This window comes from Vombatus ursinus, unplaced genomic scaffold (assembly GCF_900497805.2).
Source record: "Vombatus ursinus unplaced genomic scaffold, bare-nosed wombat genome assembly UNPS02014821.1, whole genome shotgun sequence".
Classification (NCBI taxonomy): domain Eukaryota; kingdom Metazoa; phylum Chordata; class Mammalia; order Diprotodontia; family Vombatidae; genus Vombatus; species Vombatus ursinus.
Genome location: NW_020954599.1, coordinates 33,383,785 through 33,405,475, shown reverse-complemented (window position 1 = coordinate 33,405,475; position 21,691 = coordinate 33,383,785). Strand labels below are relative to the sequence as shown.

The window sequence follows — 21,691 nt, the reverse complement described above, 5'->3', positions numbered from 1 at the left end:
TGAGGTCTTTCTGATTTCAGGCACAGTACTCTATCCATTATTTCTACAATAACCAAGATACTGGCCAGATCCACTGTATGCATTTGAAAAAATAATATAGGTGTAATAAGAAGATAAAATACAGATATAATGTAGGACCTATACTATAATATAGTATTAAGGTTATTCTATAATGTTGGATGGACAGTCTATGGAGCTCATTCTTCAGAGGTGTGTGTGTGTGTGTGTGTGTGTTTGTGATTTTAATCCAAGGGTTCCTAACATGAGGCTGAGGAACCTTCAACTAAGCAATTAATTCATTGATTCATTCATTCATTCATCCATTTCTCTATATATTTATTTACTTAAAACATTCATTTAAAAAATTGAGTTCTAAATTCTCTTCCTCCCCTCCCCTACCCATTGAGAACACAAGCAATATGCTATCAATTATACATGTGAAGTCATGCTACACATAGTTCCTTAATAGCCATGCTGCAAAAATAAAAAGCAAGAAACATAAAGAAAGTGAAAATAGTATGCATCGGTCTGTACAGAGTTTATCAGTTCTCTCTCTCTGGAAGTAAATAGCTTTTTTCATCATTGGTCCTTTGAAATTGTCTTGGATCATTGTATTGATCAGAGTAGCTAAGTCTTTCACAATTGATCATCATTATAATGTTACTGTTACCGTGCACAGTAATTTCCTAGTTTTGCTCACTTCACTTTACATCAGTTCATAATCATCTTCCCATGTTTTTTGAAACCATTCCCATTGTCATTTCTTATAGACAATACTATTCCATCACAATCATGTACCGCAGCTTGTTCAGCCATCCCCCCATTGATGGCCATCACCTCAGTTTCCAATTTTTTGCCACCACAAAAGGAGCTGCTGTAAACATTTTTGGTACAAAAACATTCTTTTTTCTTTGATCTCTTTGGGGTACAGATCTAGTCGTGGTACTGCTGGCTCAAAGGGCGTGCAGAGTTTTATAGCTCTTTGTGCATAGTTCCAAATTATTCTCCATAATAGTTGGACAAGTTCTCGTTGTTGAATCATTTCAGTCGTGTCCAATTCTTTGTGACCCCTTTGGAGTTTTCTTGGCAAAGATACTGGAGTGGTTTGCCACTTCCTTCTCTAGCTCATTTTACAAATGAGGAAATTGAGGCAAAGGTTAAGTGACTTGCCCAGGGTCACACAGTTAGTAAGTCTCTGAGACTGGATTTGAATTCACAAAGATGAATCTTCCTAACTCTAGACCTGGCGCTCTATCCATTGTGCCACCTAGCTGCCCCTGGACAAGTTCATTACTCCACTAACAGACCATTCATGCCCCTGCTTTATAAACTTAAAAACAATATTTTTATATCTATTTCAATATAATTGGTTTCCTTTGTAATCCTACATATTTTATTTTGTACATTAAAAAAACAACAACAATATTTTGAGGAGTCCTTAGGCTTCACTAGATTATCAGAAGGGGCCAGTGATTTAAAAAAAAACACAAAAAGGTCAAAAACTCCTTTCTTAGATGGTCACTACAATGAACTAGGAGTTAAGAGGTCCAGAATTCAGCAGGAGGAAAGTAGCATGAATAGCTGGTAGCCTTGGGGAAATTGCAAAGTTTTGTTTTTTTTTAAGTGACCCTCAAGCTTCTCCCTGAAACAAAGTCCCAACTTTTTGTAATACCAGAGTTCTTGTAGTAATGATATATGGCTGCATGTCCTGGCGTGTTACAGTCCCCGAAGAGTAGAAGCTGCAGATCACTCAAAGGGCTCTAGAAGGACACATATGGTCAAGAGCAGACTGCAACACAGTACAGCTTTACGTTTGTCAAATAAGAGGGTTGTCCAAGATGATTTTCTAACTCTGAATCAATGAACCCATCATCTATGACTGAACCATGCAGAAGAGGAAAAAAATTAAATATGAGCTTTTTTGAATCTTCAAAGGAGAAAAACTGAGTGTTTCTAATATGCATTCTTTATTATAACCTCTATTGTTCTTTGCTTCATTGGGCTTCAGGGACCCAGGGTTTGATACAAACATGATGTGAACTCATCCCACATAGCCAATAGGTCACTGCCAAATCTTCTTGTTTCTACCGTCACCATATTTCTTGTGTAAATTCTCGTTTCTCCACTCACATAGCCACCACTTGAGCTCAGACCCTTATCACCTCTCACCTGGAATATTGCAATAACCTTTTAATTGGCCTTCTCCCTCTACCTCCATCCTCCAATTAGCTGTTAAAGTGATTTTCCTAAGGAGCAGATCTGACTACGTCACTGCCATATTTAAAAGCTCTTGTGGCTACCTGTGAACTCCAGGATCTGATATAAACCCTGTTTGGCATTAAAGCTCTTCCTAACCTGGTCCTCTCCTACCTTTTCAGTCTTCTTACATTTTATTCCCCTGCAGGAATTACATATATAGTGGTTTTAAGGTTTGCAACATACATACAGGCCTCCTTGCTGTACCTCCTGTCTCCATGGCTTTTCAGGCTGCCCCCCATGCTTGGAACACTGTCCCTCCCTACCTTTACCCCTTAATTTTCCCTTGCATTTTTTTTCAAATTTCAGGTCAAATGTCACCTGCATGAGGCCTTTCCTGAGCCCCCAGCTGCTAGTACCTTTCCTTCTCAAATAACTGTTAATCTACTCTGTACATATCCCGTTATGTGCCCAATTATTTACACCACCCCCATTAGAATGTGACCCTCTTTAGGGTAAGGATTGCTTTTACCTTTCTTCATTTCTCCAAAACACAGTGATGCTGCATTAAATTTAAGGCTGGAAATGTAAATGAGACAGCTATGTAAGCAGGTGTTTAGAGTAGAGTGCCATACTTGGAGTCAGGAAGACCCGAGTTCTGATGTAGCTTCAGACATTGACCAGCTGTGCGATCCTGGGCAAGTCACTTAACCTTTCTGTGCCTCAGTTTCCCAGTCTGTAAAATGGGGATAGCGCCTACCTCACCTGATTATTGTAGGGATCAAAGGAGATAACTTGATAAAGATAATGCTCTTTGTAAACCTTAAAGCCACTATATAAATACTGTTACTATTATTGTTATTGTTACAATGTAGAAGACAACATGTGGCATATATAAAATTTGATTACCAATTTTTTTAGAGCTGTGGCATGCAAGTTGTTCTGGGGGGCAGAGAGGGGTAGGAAGAAGATATTTTGTATTTTTGAGTAGAAAAGACATTTAATTTCAACTCATTGATGTTAGTGTGCACAGAATGGCTAAAAATCACTGAAGTCCTTTAATATTATTGTTATATATTTCAATGCTTGACTTGGAAATATGCATATTGGCTTATTAAGCAATTAAGTTAAGTGTACTTTTGCTTCAAAAACTCCATTATAGGATGGCCAAATTAAAAAAAAAAACAATAAGAACCAAACAAATAGAGAACCAAGGAAGTTTATAGTTGAAAGGAAAAAAAAAAAAAAGAAGAATTTCAAACTTCCCATAAATACAAACTCCTCTAGATTTAAAATAGGACAGATTATTTTTAAAAATTAGATGTGTAGAGCTTTCATAAGCATATGTTTTGTCCACTGAAATATACTTCTTATCCAAATGTCATGACATCAGCATGCATTTATCAAACACCTACTGTGTGCCAGGCACTGTGTTGTTTTGGAAGTATCAAGACCCAGTCCCTGATCTCAATGAGTTTACATTCTTTTGGAGGAAACATATACACCTATTAATATATTTAAAATATTTGTAAAGAATATACAAGGTAATAATGAAACCGTTTTCTTAAAACTACAGAATATTTTGGTTGCCATTCTAATTTGTTTTAAAATACTGGAAGACTTATTCTGCTTGCCAGTGTTAATTTAGTGGACATGTTGGTACTAGAAAAGAAAGAATGATAAGGCAAAATTCTCTACCTTTGTTTACTGGTTCAGTTAAGCAAACATTTGTTTATCAATGAGTAGGGAAGGGGAAGAGAGTAAGCATTTATATCACACCTACTGTGTGTCAGGCACAGTGCTAAGCACTTTATAAATGGTATCTCATTTAATCCTCACAACAACCCTGCAAGGTAAGTGCTGTTATTATCCCCATTTTCCATTTGAGGAAACTGAAGCAAACAGAGGTTACATGACTTGCCCAGGATCACACAGCTAGTAAGTATCTGATTTGAACTTAGGTGTTTCTGACTCTAGGTCTAGTATTCTATCCATTGTACCACCTAGTGTGTGTTGAAGGCTATACTAACCATTGGAGATGTAAATATAGATAGGGCAAATACTCTACTTTTTTTCTCCCTGTACTACAAACTGATTTCTCCATGGAAAGTACTAGAAAAATTCCTATCTCAACTTTTGAATCACTTTAAAATTATCTACTCATTTAGAATCATAGGAATTAGATACCTAAGGGATTTTAGCAATTTAGCTGGCCCCCTTATTTTACAAATGAAGAAACTGAGCCCTAGAGAGGTTAAGTTACCCAAGATCATACAGACTGGTAAGTAGTAAAACCAGAATTTGCACCCGGGTCCCTGGATGTTTAGCCTTGTGTTCTTCCCACTGTGTCACAAGACCTTCCTCTAGCATTATTTCTTTCAGTGATACTTGTATAGTAAAACACTAATAATCACAAAATTAGACAATGATGATGTGAAAATGAGTTAGGCAAATGGATAGGTAACTGGCATCCTCTAAGGAAATAATAGTGTATGAATGGATGAAAAAGCATTTATTCAATATTACTATATATCAGGCACTGTACTAAGCTCTGGATATACAAATGCAAAAAATAATGTAATCCCTACCCACAAGCTTATTTTTTAAAAAAGGGGAAAAGACATATAGGGCTCGGGATGAATATTTGGCCTGGAAAGTCACAGAGATGGTGAATGGAGTCATCCTTTCTAGTAATGGTAGTGCTAATTTGGTCAGTGTTCCCAGAGTCAGATTTGGAATTTTTGAGGGATTGGGAGAGGTGAAGGGGGCAGGTTGTATGCAAGCAGAGAGAAGGCTTTGCAGGAAGATGGCTGGGTAAGAAGGAGAGTTGTCAATTGGGGTTAGAAGTGTTGGATCTCCATCAATCTCTTTGAAAAGTGCCTAATAGCCAAAATATTAAAACAACTTACAGAGATAAATGGATAAGGAGACAAAAGAAATGACCAGTTCTTGAAAGAATAATCATGAGCTATGATGTAAGTGGACCTAAAAAACTCTATTGATGATGATCATCACAGTATAATAAATGTAAAAAATAACAAATGAAACTAAATGTGTTCACATTGAACCTAATTATAACAATCCATCTCTATGAAATCAAGTATCTGATCTGTGAGTTTTACAGTTTTATTAGCCTGAAAGGTAAAATAAATTCATAAATATACACACATACATATATATGTATGTATGTGTAGGAAGATAGATAAATATCTTTTACTAAAAATCTTTGTCGGGGTCCATTGGCACATGGATTCTGGAAGGCCAAATCTCTGAAGCTCAGTTGAAACATATTTGTTGTTGGAGGACCAGCCAATTCTGGTCTGAGAGACTCATCACCAGCTGACAAATTTTTGGCCCAAGCAACTTCTTATGACTCTTTTCTAAGTTGTAGAGAGTTTGAGGCCTTCCTGGGTGGAGGGAATTCATGGATCCTTGAAATATCAAATATGTTCACATATACTCACAGAAAGAGCTTGGATTCTTTTTGTGGATCTCTTATTTAATTAATAAAGGGAACTTTGGGGTCAGGAAACACCTATCGATGCAGATTGACACTCTTAGTTTTTAATTGCTAGAGTACTGATTAGTTCTTAATTACTCAGTACTGAGAGGTTAAATGACAAAGGGTTACACAGTCAGAATGAGTCAGAGATAGGGCTTTGACTCAAATTTTCCTGGCTCTGAGGCCACTTCTTTTTCTGGGCTCCTCCTTTATAAATATTTAGGTTTCCGATGTCTTAACACCGGCATATACCAAAAACATTTAGTATCTTAAAACTGGAGTAGGTACTTGACATTTACTAGCTGTGTGACCCTGGGCAAGTCACTTAACCCTGATTGCCTCACGAAAAAACCCAAAAAAACAAAAACAAAAACAAAAAACTGGAGCTGGATGGGATCTCTGCGGCCATGTAGGACAACCTGGTCATTTTACAGATGACAAAACTGAGGCCCGCGGGGTTAAATGACCTGCTCAAAGGCACATGACTACTAAGCATCAGGAGCTTGATTTGAATGGAGTTTCTGCTTCCAGAGTCAATACTCGTCTCAAAGTGGCACAGTGCCTCCTTCACCATTTGCAGAATTAACTTCAAACATTGACAAAATTGAGCCATAATTATTTTTGTTTTTTTCCCATCTCGTTTCTTGGTAGTATAGGCATCCGCAACATGGCAATAAATATTAGTTTATAGATTGGTGGGACATAATAATCCAATGCTGGAAAGTAGAGGAAATGGCACACAGATATCAGATTTCAGCTGTAAATGCTGGCAGAGCACTGGAGTAAGTCGCCGTTTCCTTTCACATTTAGTTTTTTTCTCTTTTTCTTCTAATCACATTCAGAGGAAAAATGTTGTGGAAGCTGAATGAATGTGGCCTTGCTCAGGGGAAGGCCAAGTTCTGTGTTCACATAAGGCCTTTTCCTTGATTTTTCTCCTCCAGAGCAACCTGATAACAAAAACGTGCCTCTCTAGCTCAAACCATTGTATGTGTTGCTCCCTGGCATTCTAACCATTGTCATAATTTAAGAATGAAGTAAAAAGTTAGCATTTTGGAGTTCCCTGGTGCAAAACAAGATGAAGTAATGTTCAAAACTAATCAGACATCTCTTTTGGCTTTGTTGAGGATGCTTCCCAACTGTTTGGGGGAGGTGATGACGAGGTAGAGCCAAGATAGGTAACTCTCTTTGTATTTTATCCCACTCCAACAGGTTTCGTATCTCATAGGTTTCCTTTTGGGCAGTCCTGGAGAATATCACGCTATCTTTATAATGTCAAAATTTGGATGAAAACTGTTATAGAATCTTCAAGTCAGTAAATATTATGCCTTGATTTTCTGCCTTGTTAGGGATGTTGCTTGAATTTAGGGGGACAGCCATGGAGGAAGCTAGGTGTTTCAGTGGATAGAGCACTGGGCCTGGAGTCAGGAAGATCTGTGTTCAGATTTGGCTTTAGACACTAGTGGTGTCATCTTGGTCTAGTCACTTAAGCTCTGTTTGCCTTAGTCTACTGGAGAAGGAAATGGCAAACCACTCCAGTATCTTTGCCAAGAAAACCCCATGGACAATATTGGTGTGCGGTGGTCCATGGGGTCAATGAAGAGTAGGCCATGACTGTAGGCAACTTATTTAACCTTTGTTTGCCTCAGTTTCCACATCTGTAAAATGGGGATAATAGTAGTGCCTACTTCCCAGAGTTGTTGTGCAGCTCAAATGAGATCATTATAAAGCACTTAGCACAGTGCCTGGCACATAGTAAAGGTTATATTATTTATTAATGTTATTATTATTATTCTTCTTTAAAAATTAATTTTATCTTTTATTACTTTCAGTTTGAAATTCTCCCCTTCCCTCTACCCTTTTCCCCACCTATTGAGAAGGCAGTTCTTCTCAATAATAAGAATTATTATTCCTAAACAGAAAATGATATATAACAAATAGAGCAAAACCAAGGAAATTTGGCTTTGTGAATTGGCATTGCCTATGCTATGGCTGCAAATTCTGGCACAAAAATGAATATTTTTCATAATTTTTGTACAATCTTGTCACATCTGGAAATCGAACTTCATGAAAAATGACTTTCTTACTTTTTTTTAATCATTTTTCATAATGGTGAGAAGATTCAGAGCACATGCAGGATTAAGCATATTCAGTCAGTCAGTCAGTCAACAAGTAAGTAGGGCCTATCACGAGCTTAGGTGCTGACTATAAAGTTAAAAAATGAGACTGTTTTTGCCCTCAAGGAACACACATACTATTAGCGTTAGGCACCAGCATGCAGTTTGTGAAAGTAACACTTTTTTTATTTCACTTTTTCTTTCCCAGGGATGCTTCTTATATTTTTATCCAGTCTTTTTTTTTTTAAGCATAAAATCCTCTTAAGTTATGTAATCAACAAAAGTGATGAGAAGGGAAGAGGTGTATAAAGTCTGCAAACTAGCTAGAATGTAAAGAGTGGATAGAGCTGAGCCTAGAAAGCAATTGAGAAGGAAGATGACTTTTACACAAAGATCTACATCAAATGAGTTGCATGAAATTTCAAATATTGTCAATAAGAAATAATAATCATAATAATAGCTAGCATTTATGTAGTACTTTAAAGTTTGTAAAGCGCTTTACACATTTTATCTCATTTGATACTCACGACACCTCTGGGAAGTAAGTGCTGTTGTTATCACTATTTTACAAATGAGGAAACTGGAAGAAAGATCAAGTGATTTGCCCAGGGTCACACAGCTAGTACATGTCTGAGGCCAGATTTGAACTCAGAAAAAGGAGTATTTCTCACTCCAGGCCTGGCAATCTGTCCACTGTACCACCTAGCTACCCATAGCTGTGTGATTTTGGGCTTGATCTTTCTGGACTTCGCGAGATTCAACTATTGAGAGAAGAACTTGGGTGATACTTAGTTGAACGCCCTTCTTACAGTTGTGTACTTTTTACATTCTGTAAAATGAGTGTTGGACTAAAGTTCTCTTTGACATCTATATATCATATAAGTTTAACAATATTCAGTCATAGGTTTACAAACAAATCCATTTTTTCTTTGGTATTTTAGGGATTGAGATAGGTTTCTAATTTTCACTGCTATGTCTATACCAACTATAAATTTATTTCAAACATTTTTATGAATCATTTAAAAATTTTTGTGTAACTTCTTTGGAAATAGGAGGATTTTATGTACAAAACATTTATTTATATCTCCCCTCTTTAGGATTTGTTCTCATTGAAAAGGTCCTAGAAATGAACCTTTTAAAATTTTGGGATCTCTAAACATTTAAAAAAATTGTCAATTATTACTTATTAGACCTCCAAATAGATTTGCCCATCTTGTTAGCTCTGATTGGAAGAGACTTAACCTCTTTTTTGATTTTGATTAGAGCAAGTAGGAAACTTAAAAGTCATCATGACTTTTCTTTCTATAAGAAAGGTCAACCAATTATTTTCTGTTCCCTAAACAGACTCTTTTTACACACTGACTCCTTCCCTGCTATCTAAAACATCTCTCCATTTTAAAGAAATGAAACAGAATAAAAAGCCAAATATGCTAGCGTGTAGCCATGGATTGGTTCCACCATACTGACAAGCAGTTTGTATCTCTACTCCAAAAGTTACCAAACTATGTGTATTCTTTAACCCAGCAATATAACTGCAAAGCCTATACTCACAGAAAGATGAAAGCAAGAGGAAAAGGACCCATATATGCGTATATATTTATAGCCACTCTTTTCTTAGTGTCCTCAAACTGGAAACTAGGAAGTCCCTGCCTATTGGGGAATGGCTAAACAAAATGTGGTATGTGAATATAATGGGATAATATGATGTCATAAGAAATGATGAAATGGACAGTTTCACAGGACACTGGACAGTCCTCTAGGACCTGATGCAGAGTGTGTGGAACTTGGAGAGCAATTTATACAATAACAACAGCATTATAGAGAGATACAAGTTTGAAAGACTTCAGATAAATGTAGTGATGAATCATGAGTTCAGAGGACTAGAGATGAAACATGCTAACAACCTCCTGCTAGAGAGGTGATGGAATTAATGTTCAGAATGAGACATATTTTTGGACAGTGTCACTGTGGACTCTGCATATTTGTTAGGAGGGTTTTATTTTTCAGGTTTTAAAAAAATGTTTAATTGAAGGACCGGTGGAAGGGAGAGCTAATAAATGCTTGTGAAAATAAATTGTTTTTTAAAAATGAAATCCCAATTTCGTGTAAGTTGATTAATCTGTGGTAAGAGGCAAAAGTTTATGAACAGTCGTACTTGAATTCGTTTCTAAGCGACGTGAACCCCAATTATGCAAGTACTTGGGACCTCTGAGCATGGCTGCCTAAGGCTTTCTTAGGTTGGTGGGGAAGGAGGGAACTGCCCGGTGTGTTTCTTCTAAACTAGGTGAGGGAATACCAATAGATAAAAAACCTCTTAATACAATTAGTAGTGTCACTTAGTTAAGTAGTTAGGGAGCAAGTAATTTGTTTTTGTAAATCATGATGAAGCTAAGTAGATTGACCACCACGGAATCCCATTCACAGGAAGTCAACAAGCATTTGTTAAATGTTTATATGGTTGGTAGAAATGTGAACTGATCCAACCATTTTGGAGAGTAATCTGGAATTATACCCAAAGAGTTATAAAACTGTGTATACCCTTTTACACAGAAACATCTGTTTCCCAAGGTGATCAGGTAAAAAGGAAAAGAAGCTCTGTGTTCTAAAATATTTACAGCAGCTCTCTTTGTGGAGGCAAAGAACTGGAAATTAAGGGGATGCCCGTCAATTGGGGAATGGCTAAACAAGTTGTGGTATGTGATTGTGATGGAATACTACTGTGCTATAAGAAATGATTCGCCGGTTGATTTTAGAAAAATACGGAAAGATTTGCATGAAATAATGAAAAGTGAAATGAGCATAACTAAGAGAATGTTTGAAGAACAATTGTGCACAACTAAGTTATTCTGAGTATTATAAATACTCAAATCAACTACAAAGGACCCATGAAGGAAGACACTATACATCTCTAGAGAAAGAACTGATATGGTTTTACATATATGTATGTATATGTGTGTATACATATCTATATATCTATCAATGGGTGCCCTTCTCTGGTGTGGAATGGGGAGGGAGGGAGATAGCTTAGAACTGAAAATATAACAAAGAAATAAATAAAATTAAATTTTAAAAAATGTTTAGTATGTGCCAGGCATTAAACTAAGCACTGGTAATACCAAGAACAGTCCCTGTGTTCTCAAGGAGCTCACGATCTAATGATGGAAACCATATACAAGCAACCACATGTAAACAAGATGTATTCAGGATAGCAATTTGTAATTAGTGTTTAAAGTCTTCATAATTTCAGGTGCTTATACTGTAGCACAATGCCTTCTTCAAGGCACCTGTCAGTTTCTTTAAAGCATTGGTTTAGTATTTAAGTGATACCATCTGGTTTTGATTGTTTTTTTCAATTGACTGAAATGTTCACATTGCCTAAGATCCCAGGATTTGGCCCCTCAAGTAAGATTTCGGGCTAAGGAGAGTCATTGTCTCTTCCTTCTTTCACTGACTCTGGTTGCCAGAACTACTTCAAGCCACAGAAAAGATGTTTTCTTTCTCTGCTTTGTTGTATCTTCTGCTGGCAATCCAAGAGTGAAGAACTGCATTTGTACATGAGATGATAGAAATGACCTTTGTTTTCATTCTCCTGTGAGGTAGCTGTCATTCATAGCACTTTTGTTCGTAGTGAAGAGCATTGGGATGGTGGTAGGGTATTAAATCAGAAGACATGTGGCCTGTGGTCTCACAAGAATTTGTTGATCTGGAGGTGAGGGGTGGGAGGCAGGCTCTCTGTGACTGTTCTAATGGAGTGAAGGAAAAAGAGAGAAACATTTGGCAGACATGACAGGGCATAAAGGAGAAAGTCAGCTCTCCAGTGATGTTGTCAACAGTCTGAACTATGTCAATGAAAAGTTTTGGGAGCTACATAGTCTCTCTGGTGATTTTATGAGAAGAAGAAATGTGGATAACTTCATAAAGAGAGAATGTGACCACCCTGTTGGTGGGTGGACATTCTGTTGGTGAAACAAATTATGTAAGATCATCCACTTATGAAATGTACTCAGACTTCTTGTAGTCATATTACTAAGAGTTACAGATGGGATGAATTCCCCAATATAGATATTTAAATCTTGGAAAATAATTTTGAAGGGGAACAGCAGATAATGCTTCATATCAACCATATTGGTAGGCTGGTTTTTATTGTATCCAGTGGATGAACTTAGTGTACATTTTGATTATTGGGTGCATTTTATGTTTAAATTTCTCATTTAAAATTTTATTTTTCTGACTTAGAACTGCCTATTTCATTTGTTAGGAATTAGGTAAAAATGCTTTTCATCAGAGAGCTATCAGTAGACAGTCCTATGGGACGAAGGCAATTCTTTCTCTCTCATGAGTGATCAAATTCTTTTGCTGAGATTCTTATTAAGTATTTTTGCCGTTCCTCACATGTGATACTTTATCTCACCTCCATGACATTGAGCAAGCTGTTCCCTGTACCCCGAGTACAGTCCTTCCTCACCTACTTCCTATAGTTGCTGCTTTCCTGAATTTAGAGTTCAGCTTAAACACCACCTTCTATAGGCCTTTCCTGATTGAGATTAATTCATTCATGAGAACGAAACCTATCGCAGTAGCCTCCCCAATTTATGCTCAGTCAACTTTGTTTTGAGTTAGAATTAAATTAATTTCATTCCAGTCATATAAATGAGCTATATTGATGAGTAAAAATAGTTTTTGAAATCCTGTAAACGAATGTGCTAAAGTTGGGGTGGGGGGGAGATGATTTAAGTCAGGTTCGTTGTGGGGAGTGACAATTTCCTTTTCTATTTAGATAGCCTAGATTAAACTGAGCTATCATTAAAGTAATTTTTTGTTCATGCAGTTTTTGCAAAATTAATCCTGAGTTACTTGTAAGTAGAATCATAGTCAGAACCTTTTAAGACTGTAAGGTAATTAGTTATTATCTAGTCCAATCCACTCATTTTCCAGATAAGTAAACAGGCCTAGAGAAATTAAGCACCTTGCTCAGGGCCACACAGCTCATTAGTGACAGCAGAGCAAAGTCTGTACTAGAAAGAATCTTCACGTCTTTCTCTTTTCATTCCAATACCTCTTCTCCCATGAGTTCAAGTGTGGCCTATGACACTTACTAGCTCTGTGACTCAGGGCAAGTCATGTCCATTAACCTCTGTCTAAACAGGGACGAAAATAGCACCTACCTCTCTATGTTGTTTCAAGGGTAAAATGAGTCAATATTTCCCAAGAGCTTTGAAAACCTTCAAGTACTGTAGAAATGATCATAATTATAATGATAGCTATTATCATTTTCATTCTTATACAGAACTTCTTTATCATCTTGAGTGACTGTCATCTCACACCCAGCCTGTCCAAAACAAAACTCATCTCTTCTAAACCTTCCTCTGTTCAAGCTTCCCTATTTCTGTTTTTATTTTATTTTTAATTTGTAGAATAAAAAAGCATTTCCATAACATAAAAAAAATGATTGCACATGAAACTGCAAATCTACAATGCACAACTTGCTTTTTCTTTTAAGTTTATAATAAAGTTGTTATGTAAATTTCTTTTTTCTCTCCCTCACCCACCATAGAGATGGCTACTTTTAGACAGAAATAGGCATATATGTAAAATTATTCTATCCATACTTCTGTTTATGAGTTCTTTTTCTAGATGCAAATAGCATCTTCCTATGTCCTTTATAATTAATTTAGGTGTTTGTAATAGTCAAAATGACTTATTTGCTCAGAGTCGTTCTTAAGACAGTATTGTTGTTACTATATATAATGTTCTCTTGGTTGTGCTCATTTCTATTTTCTTTTTCATTTTGTTGATGGTATTGCCATCCTTCCAGTCTCCACGGTTTGAAATTTGAGCATTTTCTGTGATTTCCCTTTGCCTTCCTAGTCACATCCAATTAGTTGCAAAGTCCTGTTGACTCTACTGCCACATCTCCTTTTCCATCGCTCCCATCTTCTCCACCTCCTGTTACAGCCTGTCGTCACCTCTTCCTTGGACTGTGTTAACAGCCTTCCAACTAGTCTCCCTTCTCACTTCCAATCATTCATTTAGCTGCCAGAATAATATTAATGTGCAAGTCTGACCATGTCACCTAGTGGTTCAGATTTTTCAGTTGGCTCTCTGTTGTTCTTAGAGAAAAGACAAAATTTTTAGCCTAGCATTTGGGGCCCTCTCCAGATCTCCAGCCTTATTTCCCATCATTCTCTTTCTTACTCCTTGTTCTGGCTAAAATGGACTATTCCCTGACTTGTGCTGGAGTTACTTGCCCCTGTACCTCTTTCAGGCTGTCCTCCGTGCCTGTAATATATTTCTTCCTCATCTTTGCTTACTAAAACCTTCCTCTTATGTCAAGGCTCATCTCAATGGCCACTTTTTCCATGAATCCTTCCCTGACCCTCCTAGCTAAAAGTATTCTCTCTTTTCCCCCATATCCGTAGGGTTTTATGTTTGGATCGTCCTGCCCCCCTCTACCGTAATCATAATCTTTTTTTTTTTTTTTAAAGGCAGTTAGGGTTAAGTGACTTGCCCTGGGTCATACAGCTAGTAAGCGTCAAGTGTTTGGTCTGAGACCGACTTTGAACTTAGGTCCTCCTGACTTCAGGGTGGGTGCTATATCCACTGCGCCACTTAGCTGCCCCATATTTTTTTTTAAATACATAGCTATATAGCTATTGCATATTTCACCCCAACCCCTGCCCCCGGCCCTTTTCATCTTTGTATCTCCAGTGACTAACACAGTTATCTGCATATAATAAAGAGCTAAGTGAGGTTTGTTGAATTGCATTAACTTGAATTTAAATCTAACCTATCTAAATATCTTTTCAATTGTTTTGATGCATTAGATTGTTAGACCTCATGCCATGACTTGCAAGTGAATTGGATTTAAGTGAGGGAGGACACAGTCATCAGCCTCACTTTTTCCTCCAGGGCCTTCTGGGTCCAGTGGCCAGATATAGATCAGGACCACTGGAGATGGTCCCCATGCATTTGGATAGTTTAGTATTGGATAGAGCCCTGGTCCTGGAGTCAAGGGATTTGGATAGTTTAGTATTGGATAGAGCAGTGGTCCTGGGGTCAAGAAGACTTGAATTCAGATCCAACCTCAGACACTTACTAGCTAGCTATGTTACCCTAAGCTATGTTACCTAAGTTTCCTCAGCTATAAAATAACAGACAATAATAGGACCTCCTTTACATTAGTGTTGTGAGAATCAACTGAGATCATATTTGTAAAGTGTTCAAGTGCAGTGTCTGGCACATAGTGAGTGCTTAATAAATGCTTATTTCGTTCTGTTCCATTAATAGAAGAAATAATTCTCACTGGCCTACCTGTTTTGTTTTATTTCAGGTTAACCAAACCTCTCTCATTTGCGGATTGTGTTGGAGATGAGCTGCCATGGGGATGGGAAGCAGCGTTTGACCACCAGATTGGTGTCTACTACATTGACCACATCAACAGTAAGTTTCTCATTTCTTTTAAAATGCCCACCAAATATTTGCTGTTCAAGATGTATCTGCTTGTGTTGTCTCAATTTAATTGTCTACAAGGTGCATTTTCTCTGGGCTTCACATTTTTAAAAATGGGAGAGAAGTTTCTCAATTACAGACGACAACAACAAAAATAATAAAAACCACGTGCAACTTGAGAATAATAAGTCAGTGAGAAAGTGGATTCACTGTTTTGTGGTAAGGACAGAGTTCTCCCTTACTCTGGTGTTAATTTAGCTGGTATGTAGGGACACGCCTTGTTATGGCCATCTTTGGTCTCTCAAGACTCTGGGGAATAGGAGTAAGTGACCATCCTCTGCTCTTGAAGATTTAACCTGCCTGTCTCATAGAAGTTCAAAGCACTCTGAATCCTTCCTGTTACTGTTCTATGGGGACTTTGAAAGTGCTTTGCTTGTAAAGGGCAAAGGAGACGTGCTGCCTTTCTTCCCCCTACACCGTCATGGCAGATAGAGTTGGACAGCCATTGTCATCAATGTGGTGATAGCTCCCCTGCAGAGGGCTATGTTCTCCCCTTGACTCTTTGCAGCTACTCTTTCAGTTTTCTCTGGGGGTTGGGAGGGATTTCCCTCTCAGTCTCCATTTGCTGATTTTCCTATAGCTTATATAGCAGATAAACTTTCTGGAAGGATTTCATTAATGCAAGTGTTGTGGGAACATAGTCGAATATATTTCATACTTCAAACAGTTCTCTTCAGCAAATTCTTATGTTGTAAGTCATTACATAATGTGAATACTGTGTGATATTTTTAAGTTGTAAGTACATTAGAACAAGTGATATAATAGTTATTTGTTAATCTTTGCAGCTTCCCTTTGAGGTTGGTAGTTGCAGGGTTTTTTTTTTTATGGGTGAGGCAATCAGGGTTAAGTGACTTGCCCAAGGTCACACAGCTAGTAAGTGTTAAGTGTCTGAGGCTGGATATGAACTCAGGTCCTCCTGACTCCAAGGCCAGAGAGCTTTTCACTGAGCCACCTAGCTGCCCCATAGTACTTGCAGTTTTTAACAGACCAAAGAAAGATTAGACAGATGGCACTTTATTTTTTTAGAAAACCAAAAAGCTAAACATATAAAATATGTTTGAATATACTTGTACCAGTTATTATTGATAAAAAACATCTCTTAGTAATGGATATTTCTAAAGATGGCAGGTTTCATCTTTACAAATACTAATATTCATTTTCTTCTATAATGAGAAAGGGTCCAAAACTAATGAAATCATGTTTCACACACCTGAAAATCTGTAATGGGTGAGGGCCATACCTTAGATGGGCCTGGTAATGAGAGAAGGCTTCGTATATCTTTGAGTAATCTTGTGTGAGGCTCTTGTAAAAGTTAACTAGAGGGTAGGATGAAGGCCGTTCTTCTAGTAATTTCCGCTAAAGGAAGGTGCTCTGCTGAGGAAGCAATCAGAAATGAATAATGAAATGTTCGCATCAATCCAGTGGCAGACAGGGAACCAGAGAAGATTAGCTAGCAAGAAGTATTACATGATGAAATTTCCTAATAAGTCAGCAGGTACACATGCAGCATTGTGAATCACTAATAGCTGCAATGCAACAGCTTTTCCAACTCTCATATAATCTAACTTTTGGGCGTTGGGTGAAGCTGGGACAAAGAATGTTTGAGTTAGTGAGTTAAGGTCTTTAAAGTAGACACACAGGTAGGTACCCATTGTATCAGTGAAACCCAAATGTTCACATATTTGGAAGTCAGCTTTTATGCATGGAGATGACTGTTTATATAAATAACAGTTATCATAAATGATACCTTCTATCTCTTTTTAATCTGCTTAGAAGAAATTTTGTTCATTTTTTTAGAAGTTCTTTCTCTATCTGAAAGGTTTTTTAAATTTAAGAGTTTAAAGCCGATCACAGTTCCCAAAAAAATCCAAAAACTGATGAATTTTAGACTCGGTTGTGTTAGCTCTGTTCTCATTTGTCTGTTTTTAGCTCCTGATTGTTACCAAAGGAGGCGCACCAAAGTCTTATGGTGGAAGAGACTAATTGGTTTAAAAAAAAAAATTGGTCTCTACTTCATTATTTGATAAGACCTTTGATTTTTTTCTGTGTGGGGGATTCCTGTGATGTAGTGGAATGATCACTAGATTTAGAATTAGAGCATTTGATTAGAATTCTAGCTTTGATAATTACTCCCCATGTGATCTCATTTAAGTCATTTAACCTTTCTTGGCCTCATTGTCTTCATCTGCAAAATAAGGGAGTTGCACTATACGTTCCCTACCATTGCTTTCATCTCTAAATCCTATGGCGCTTCTGTGAAGGCAACTTGAAACCCCTGTATGCCTCAGCAGACTGTATTACGTGAGTTGCTTATGGTCAGAGCAATTCATTACCTGATATCTAGACTTTTGCTGATGAGAACCCATCCTTAATTCAGCGAGGCTGTTCCTCAGATGAAAGGTGCAAGGTCTTTTTTCCCCTTGTCCTCAAACACTTTCCAGTTGGGTTAAGACCAGACATTTTGCTTTGCTGGAGGGGTCTTTGAGAACCCAGTGAGACCATACTTTGGGGCCATCTCTGATAATTATGATAAACTGAAGTCTCTTGAGCAGTCATCAAAGGATGGTAACACGCAGATGCAGCTGCCTCCCTCTCCACGAATAAAATTTGTAACTAAAAACATTTTCTACGTGTGTTGTTGTAATGATAGTAAAAGTCTTTATTCTCATAGCCCTCTCCCTCCCCCCCCCACTTCTTATCATCCTTGGCCTTCTGAAGCTGCCCAGCTATCACTGCTGACCAAAGACTTCAATTTTATAATCTCTCTTCCTTAATTCTTCTTCCCTTCTCTCTTCATTCCTGTGATTGTTCTGTCTCCATCTCATTCACTCTCTCTTCTCATTGGTCTTCTTGTCCGTAAGTCAGGATAATTCCCAAGGCTCTTTCCCTTGGTGAGCCTCAGTAGTTGGACTTGGAGCCAGAGCAATCCTGGATTTGGATTCCAGCTCTGTGACCTGGTACCTGTGTGACCTTGGAGGAGTCTCTTTGGATCCTAGTTTCCATATGTATTAAATTAGAGTGTTGGACAGGTGAATTCTAAGGTCACTTCCATCTCTGAAGCATAGATTGGTCCTATGGTTTCTTCTACTGCCAAAATAATCTTCCTAGCACCTGGGTCTCATCTCATCAGTGTCCTCTTCAAAAACCTTCCATAGTTCCCCATTCCTTTAGTCTGATGTTCTAGGATAACCCTCTACCAAATGGTGCTAGCCTGCCTTCCCAGCCTGTTTCATACTGCCTACTTCATACTGCCTGCCTTTACACACTCTCTGCCATCCACACTGAGTTAATTCCCTGTTTTTGGTCTCCCGTCTGAGTACTTGCTCCCAATATGCCCTGGGTGCCTGAAATGGATACATCTTCTAGCAGAGGTCTGCACAATATACAGCCTGTGGACTACTTGCAGCCCGCCAAAGGATTTCAGGCAGCCTACAAAAACTGTAGACGATGTAAAAGAAAGTAAAGATATAATGAGTGCTTTGTCCATGTCCCACTTAGCCTGCCTTCCAGTAGTCAGTATTGTGCCTGTCATGTAACTTGGTGTATGGGTAGCCACTGCACACTCTCTCTTGTTTGTCACCTGACCCGTGGCAACCTACCACCCTCAGTCTGTCTCTAGTCTGAGAGGAGTGAGAGTCATATCTTTTTGCTGTGTTTTCGGTCATTACTGGCATTTAGTGTAGCCATATGCCAACCCAGTTGACCCCTCTGTGACGAACATTGCACAAGGGCTTCTTCCCCTCTCTCGCTGCACAGCTGCCCTCCAAGTTACATGAGTATCTGGTGCTGTCTGCAAGGTTAGACACTCAGTTCAGTATTTCTTTGTATGTGAGCAGTTGCTGTGGAGATTTTTTGGTTCTAACATTAAAGTTTTTTGGGGTGACTTTGTAAAATAGGTGATGAAAAGAAATGGAAGATTGAATCAGAACATAGAATGTTTAATCCAGAGTGGACCAATAGATACTTATTTACTTACACAAAAGAAAAAATATTGTGCCTTGTTGGCCAAGAAGTAATAGCCATTCCGAAGGAATATAGTCTTTGTCGCCATTTCAAATCAAAACATCCTCACTTAAGCAAATTGGGCACCAATGAAAAACAAATTAAAGCATCCAAATTGTTGAAAAATCTCAGTGGGGAACAATGATTTTTCAAGAAAGTAAACTCCGAAAATGAGGAGGCTGCTAAGGTTAGTTTTTAGATTTCTAAAGAAATCAATTTTAAACATGATTCTGGCATACGATAAACTCATGCTTATAGGAAGTGTAATATGTCCCATTAATTAAATATAAACAGTAAGAAAACCTGAAAAATGTATTAAAACTTGTACTGGTTAGCAAAGTAATATTTTTAATATTGTGATTTCATGATAAATAAAAATCTTAAGTAATAAGTATCATTAATTGATATTAATTGAAATTTTCCTTTTTAAAAGTATGATTTATTTGCAAAATAGTTTAATGATTAATTATACCTTTACTTGGAAAATGAGCCGCTAAAAACCTATCTACAGCCTGAAAAGTTTAGCCTGTTTTAATTTTGGCCTCTACCTACTGCCAAGTTGTTCAGGTCTGCTCTAACATCTTCCTCTTACAATCATTGCCTTACATAAAGCCCTAAGTCCAGAGTTACTCCTTTCCGTGATGTACCTGCTCCTTCCTTTGTTTCCCCTTCCTTATCTGTTTGACTTTTTTCTCTGTCCTCAGTATGTCTGAGCTTATCCGCACTAGTGTCTTCTGTTCTCTGCTGGACTATAAGTAAGTTCTTTCAGAGTATTGCTTTTCATCTTTGTATGCTCAATGCATTGCATACTGTGTTTCACGTAGTAGGTGCAGGTTTAGTTATAGTGAATTTTTCTTTCACTCACAATTCAATCCTTAGGCTTCCCCCCCCCCTTCAGGAATTACAATTCATTTCCACATAAGTAAGTAGAAAACAATTCATTTGCAATATTTTTGAAAGTAATCAGAAAGATATAAAACTTTCAGGGCTACCATTTTGCCTCAGTGTACTAATGACATCCTAGTGCCTTGATGGATTTGATGTACCCTAAAGTGTCTAAATTGCATGCAGCAAAGTAGTTTACTCACTTAAAAGGACCTGGTTCATTATCTCATTAATCTTCAAGACATTCCTGTAAAGCAGTTTAGAGAGCAAATGGTATTATCCTATTTTAACAGCTGGTATATGCATATGCTATATCTGTGCATTACACAATTTCAGCAGTTTTCCTTTTTCTTTTTATGAAGGATGAGGGATTGAAGAGTTTTGTTTATTAAAACTGTCTCATCTGGGTCAATACTTTAAAGTTTGACCTTGAAAACTATAGTTGCTTAAAACTATAGGTTTATGGCAGTTTTGTGGAATTTTTTCTTATTTGGAGCTTGAAATAAGTTGTGAAGTGTTTTTCAAAGGTTTTGACTTTTTCTATTGGGAAATACTCATCTTGATAGATAAGGCTCAAAGTTGGAGTCTTTTAAACTTAATTCATATGCCTCAGTTTCTTGAGGTTGTATGTTTTGATCTTCTTTGTCACCAAAGTAAGATTCTATGGTCTGACTTTTTTGTGCAGTTTGCTCATTTCCCCAACCAATTACTCTTTGTTAAGGTAGAGGTCTGCTTCCAGTGTGGAGAATGTACTGTCCCAAGCTTTAGGGGTTTTGTGCAGCTGTTTTCAGAGCTACTTCTAGGGACCTGTAAATTTTCAGTTCTTCCAAAGTGGTATGATCAAGGGTGAGGTGTTTACTCCTTTCCTGGCCTGGACCATGGTCTATGAGTGACAGACAAGCACTCTTTTCTGCCTTGGAACTCTGAGAAGGATTCCCTCTCCACTGCCACTATAAGCTCCATCACACCAGCACTCCTCCTCGCCTCAGGACTGCCCCCCAGAACTGTGATCCAGATCCAAGCACAGGCAAAGCAAGAGAATCCTGCATCAACAGAGAGATCTCTCTAATCAGCCTCTTCATCTCCTCTCTGTCTGTGGACCAAGAGCTCTGGAAGTAGCTGCCGCCCCAGGCCTGTGCCAGGATTGGATCTGGGACTGAGCTTCTCCCACCTTGGTCCAACAGACCTTTCCTGACCTTCTCAGTTGTCTTTGGTGTTTGTGGGTTGGGACTCTGGAAACAGCCGCAGCTGCCCATGATTCAGTCCCCTGAGGCCTGCTCCAGGTTTGCTGAGGCCCTGTCTTTGCCTGTGTGGCCCATGCTGAACTGTGCTCCTCTCCCAGTTCGGTGCAATAGACCTTTCCAGTCAACTATCCAGGTTGTCTTGGGCTGGAAATTTGTTTCACTTTGTCTTTTTGTGGGTTCTGCTGCTCTAGAATTTGTTTAGAACCATTTTTTACAGGTATTTGGCAAGGGTTTGGGGG

The 21,691-nt window shown here is 38.0% G+C and overlaps 1 protein-coding gene across 1 annotated transcript in view; it reads left to right on the top strand.

The window, feature by feature from the left end:
• The window catches only part of WWC2 (WW and C2 domain containing 2), a 242,101-nt gene that overhangs the window by 80,762 nt on the left and 139,648 nt on the right, over window positions 1-21,691 (top strand). Inside the window, exon 2 of the mRNA XM_027837597.1 lies at window positions 15,143-15,252. Within this exon, the coding sequence (XP_027693398.1) occupies window positions 15,143-15,252 (110 nt within the window). The remainder of the gene's footprint in view (window positions 1-15,142; window positions 15,253-21,691) is intronic.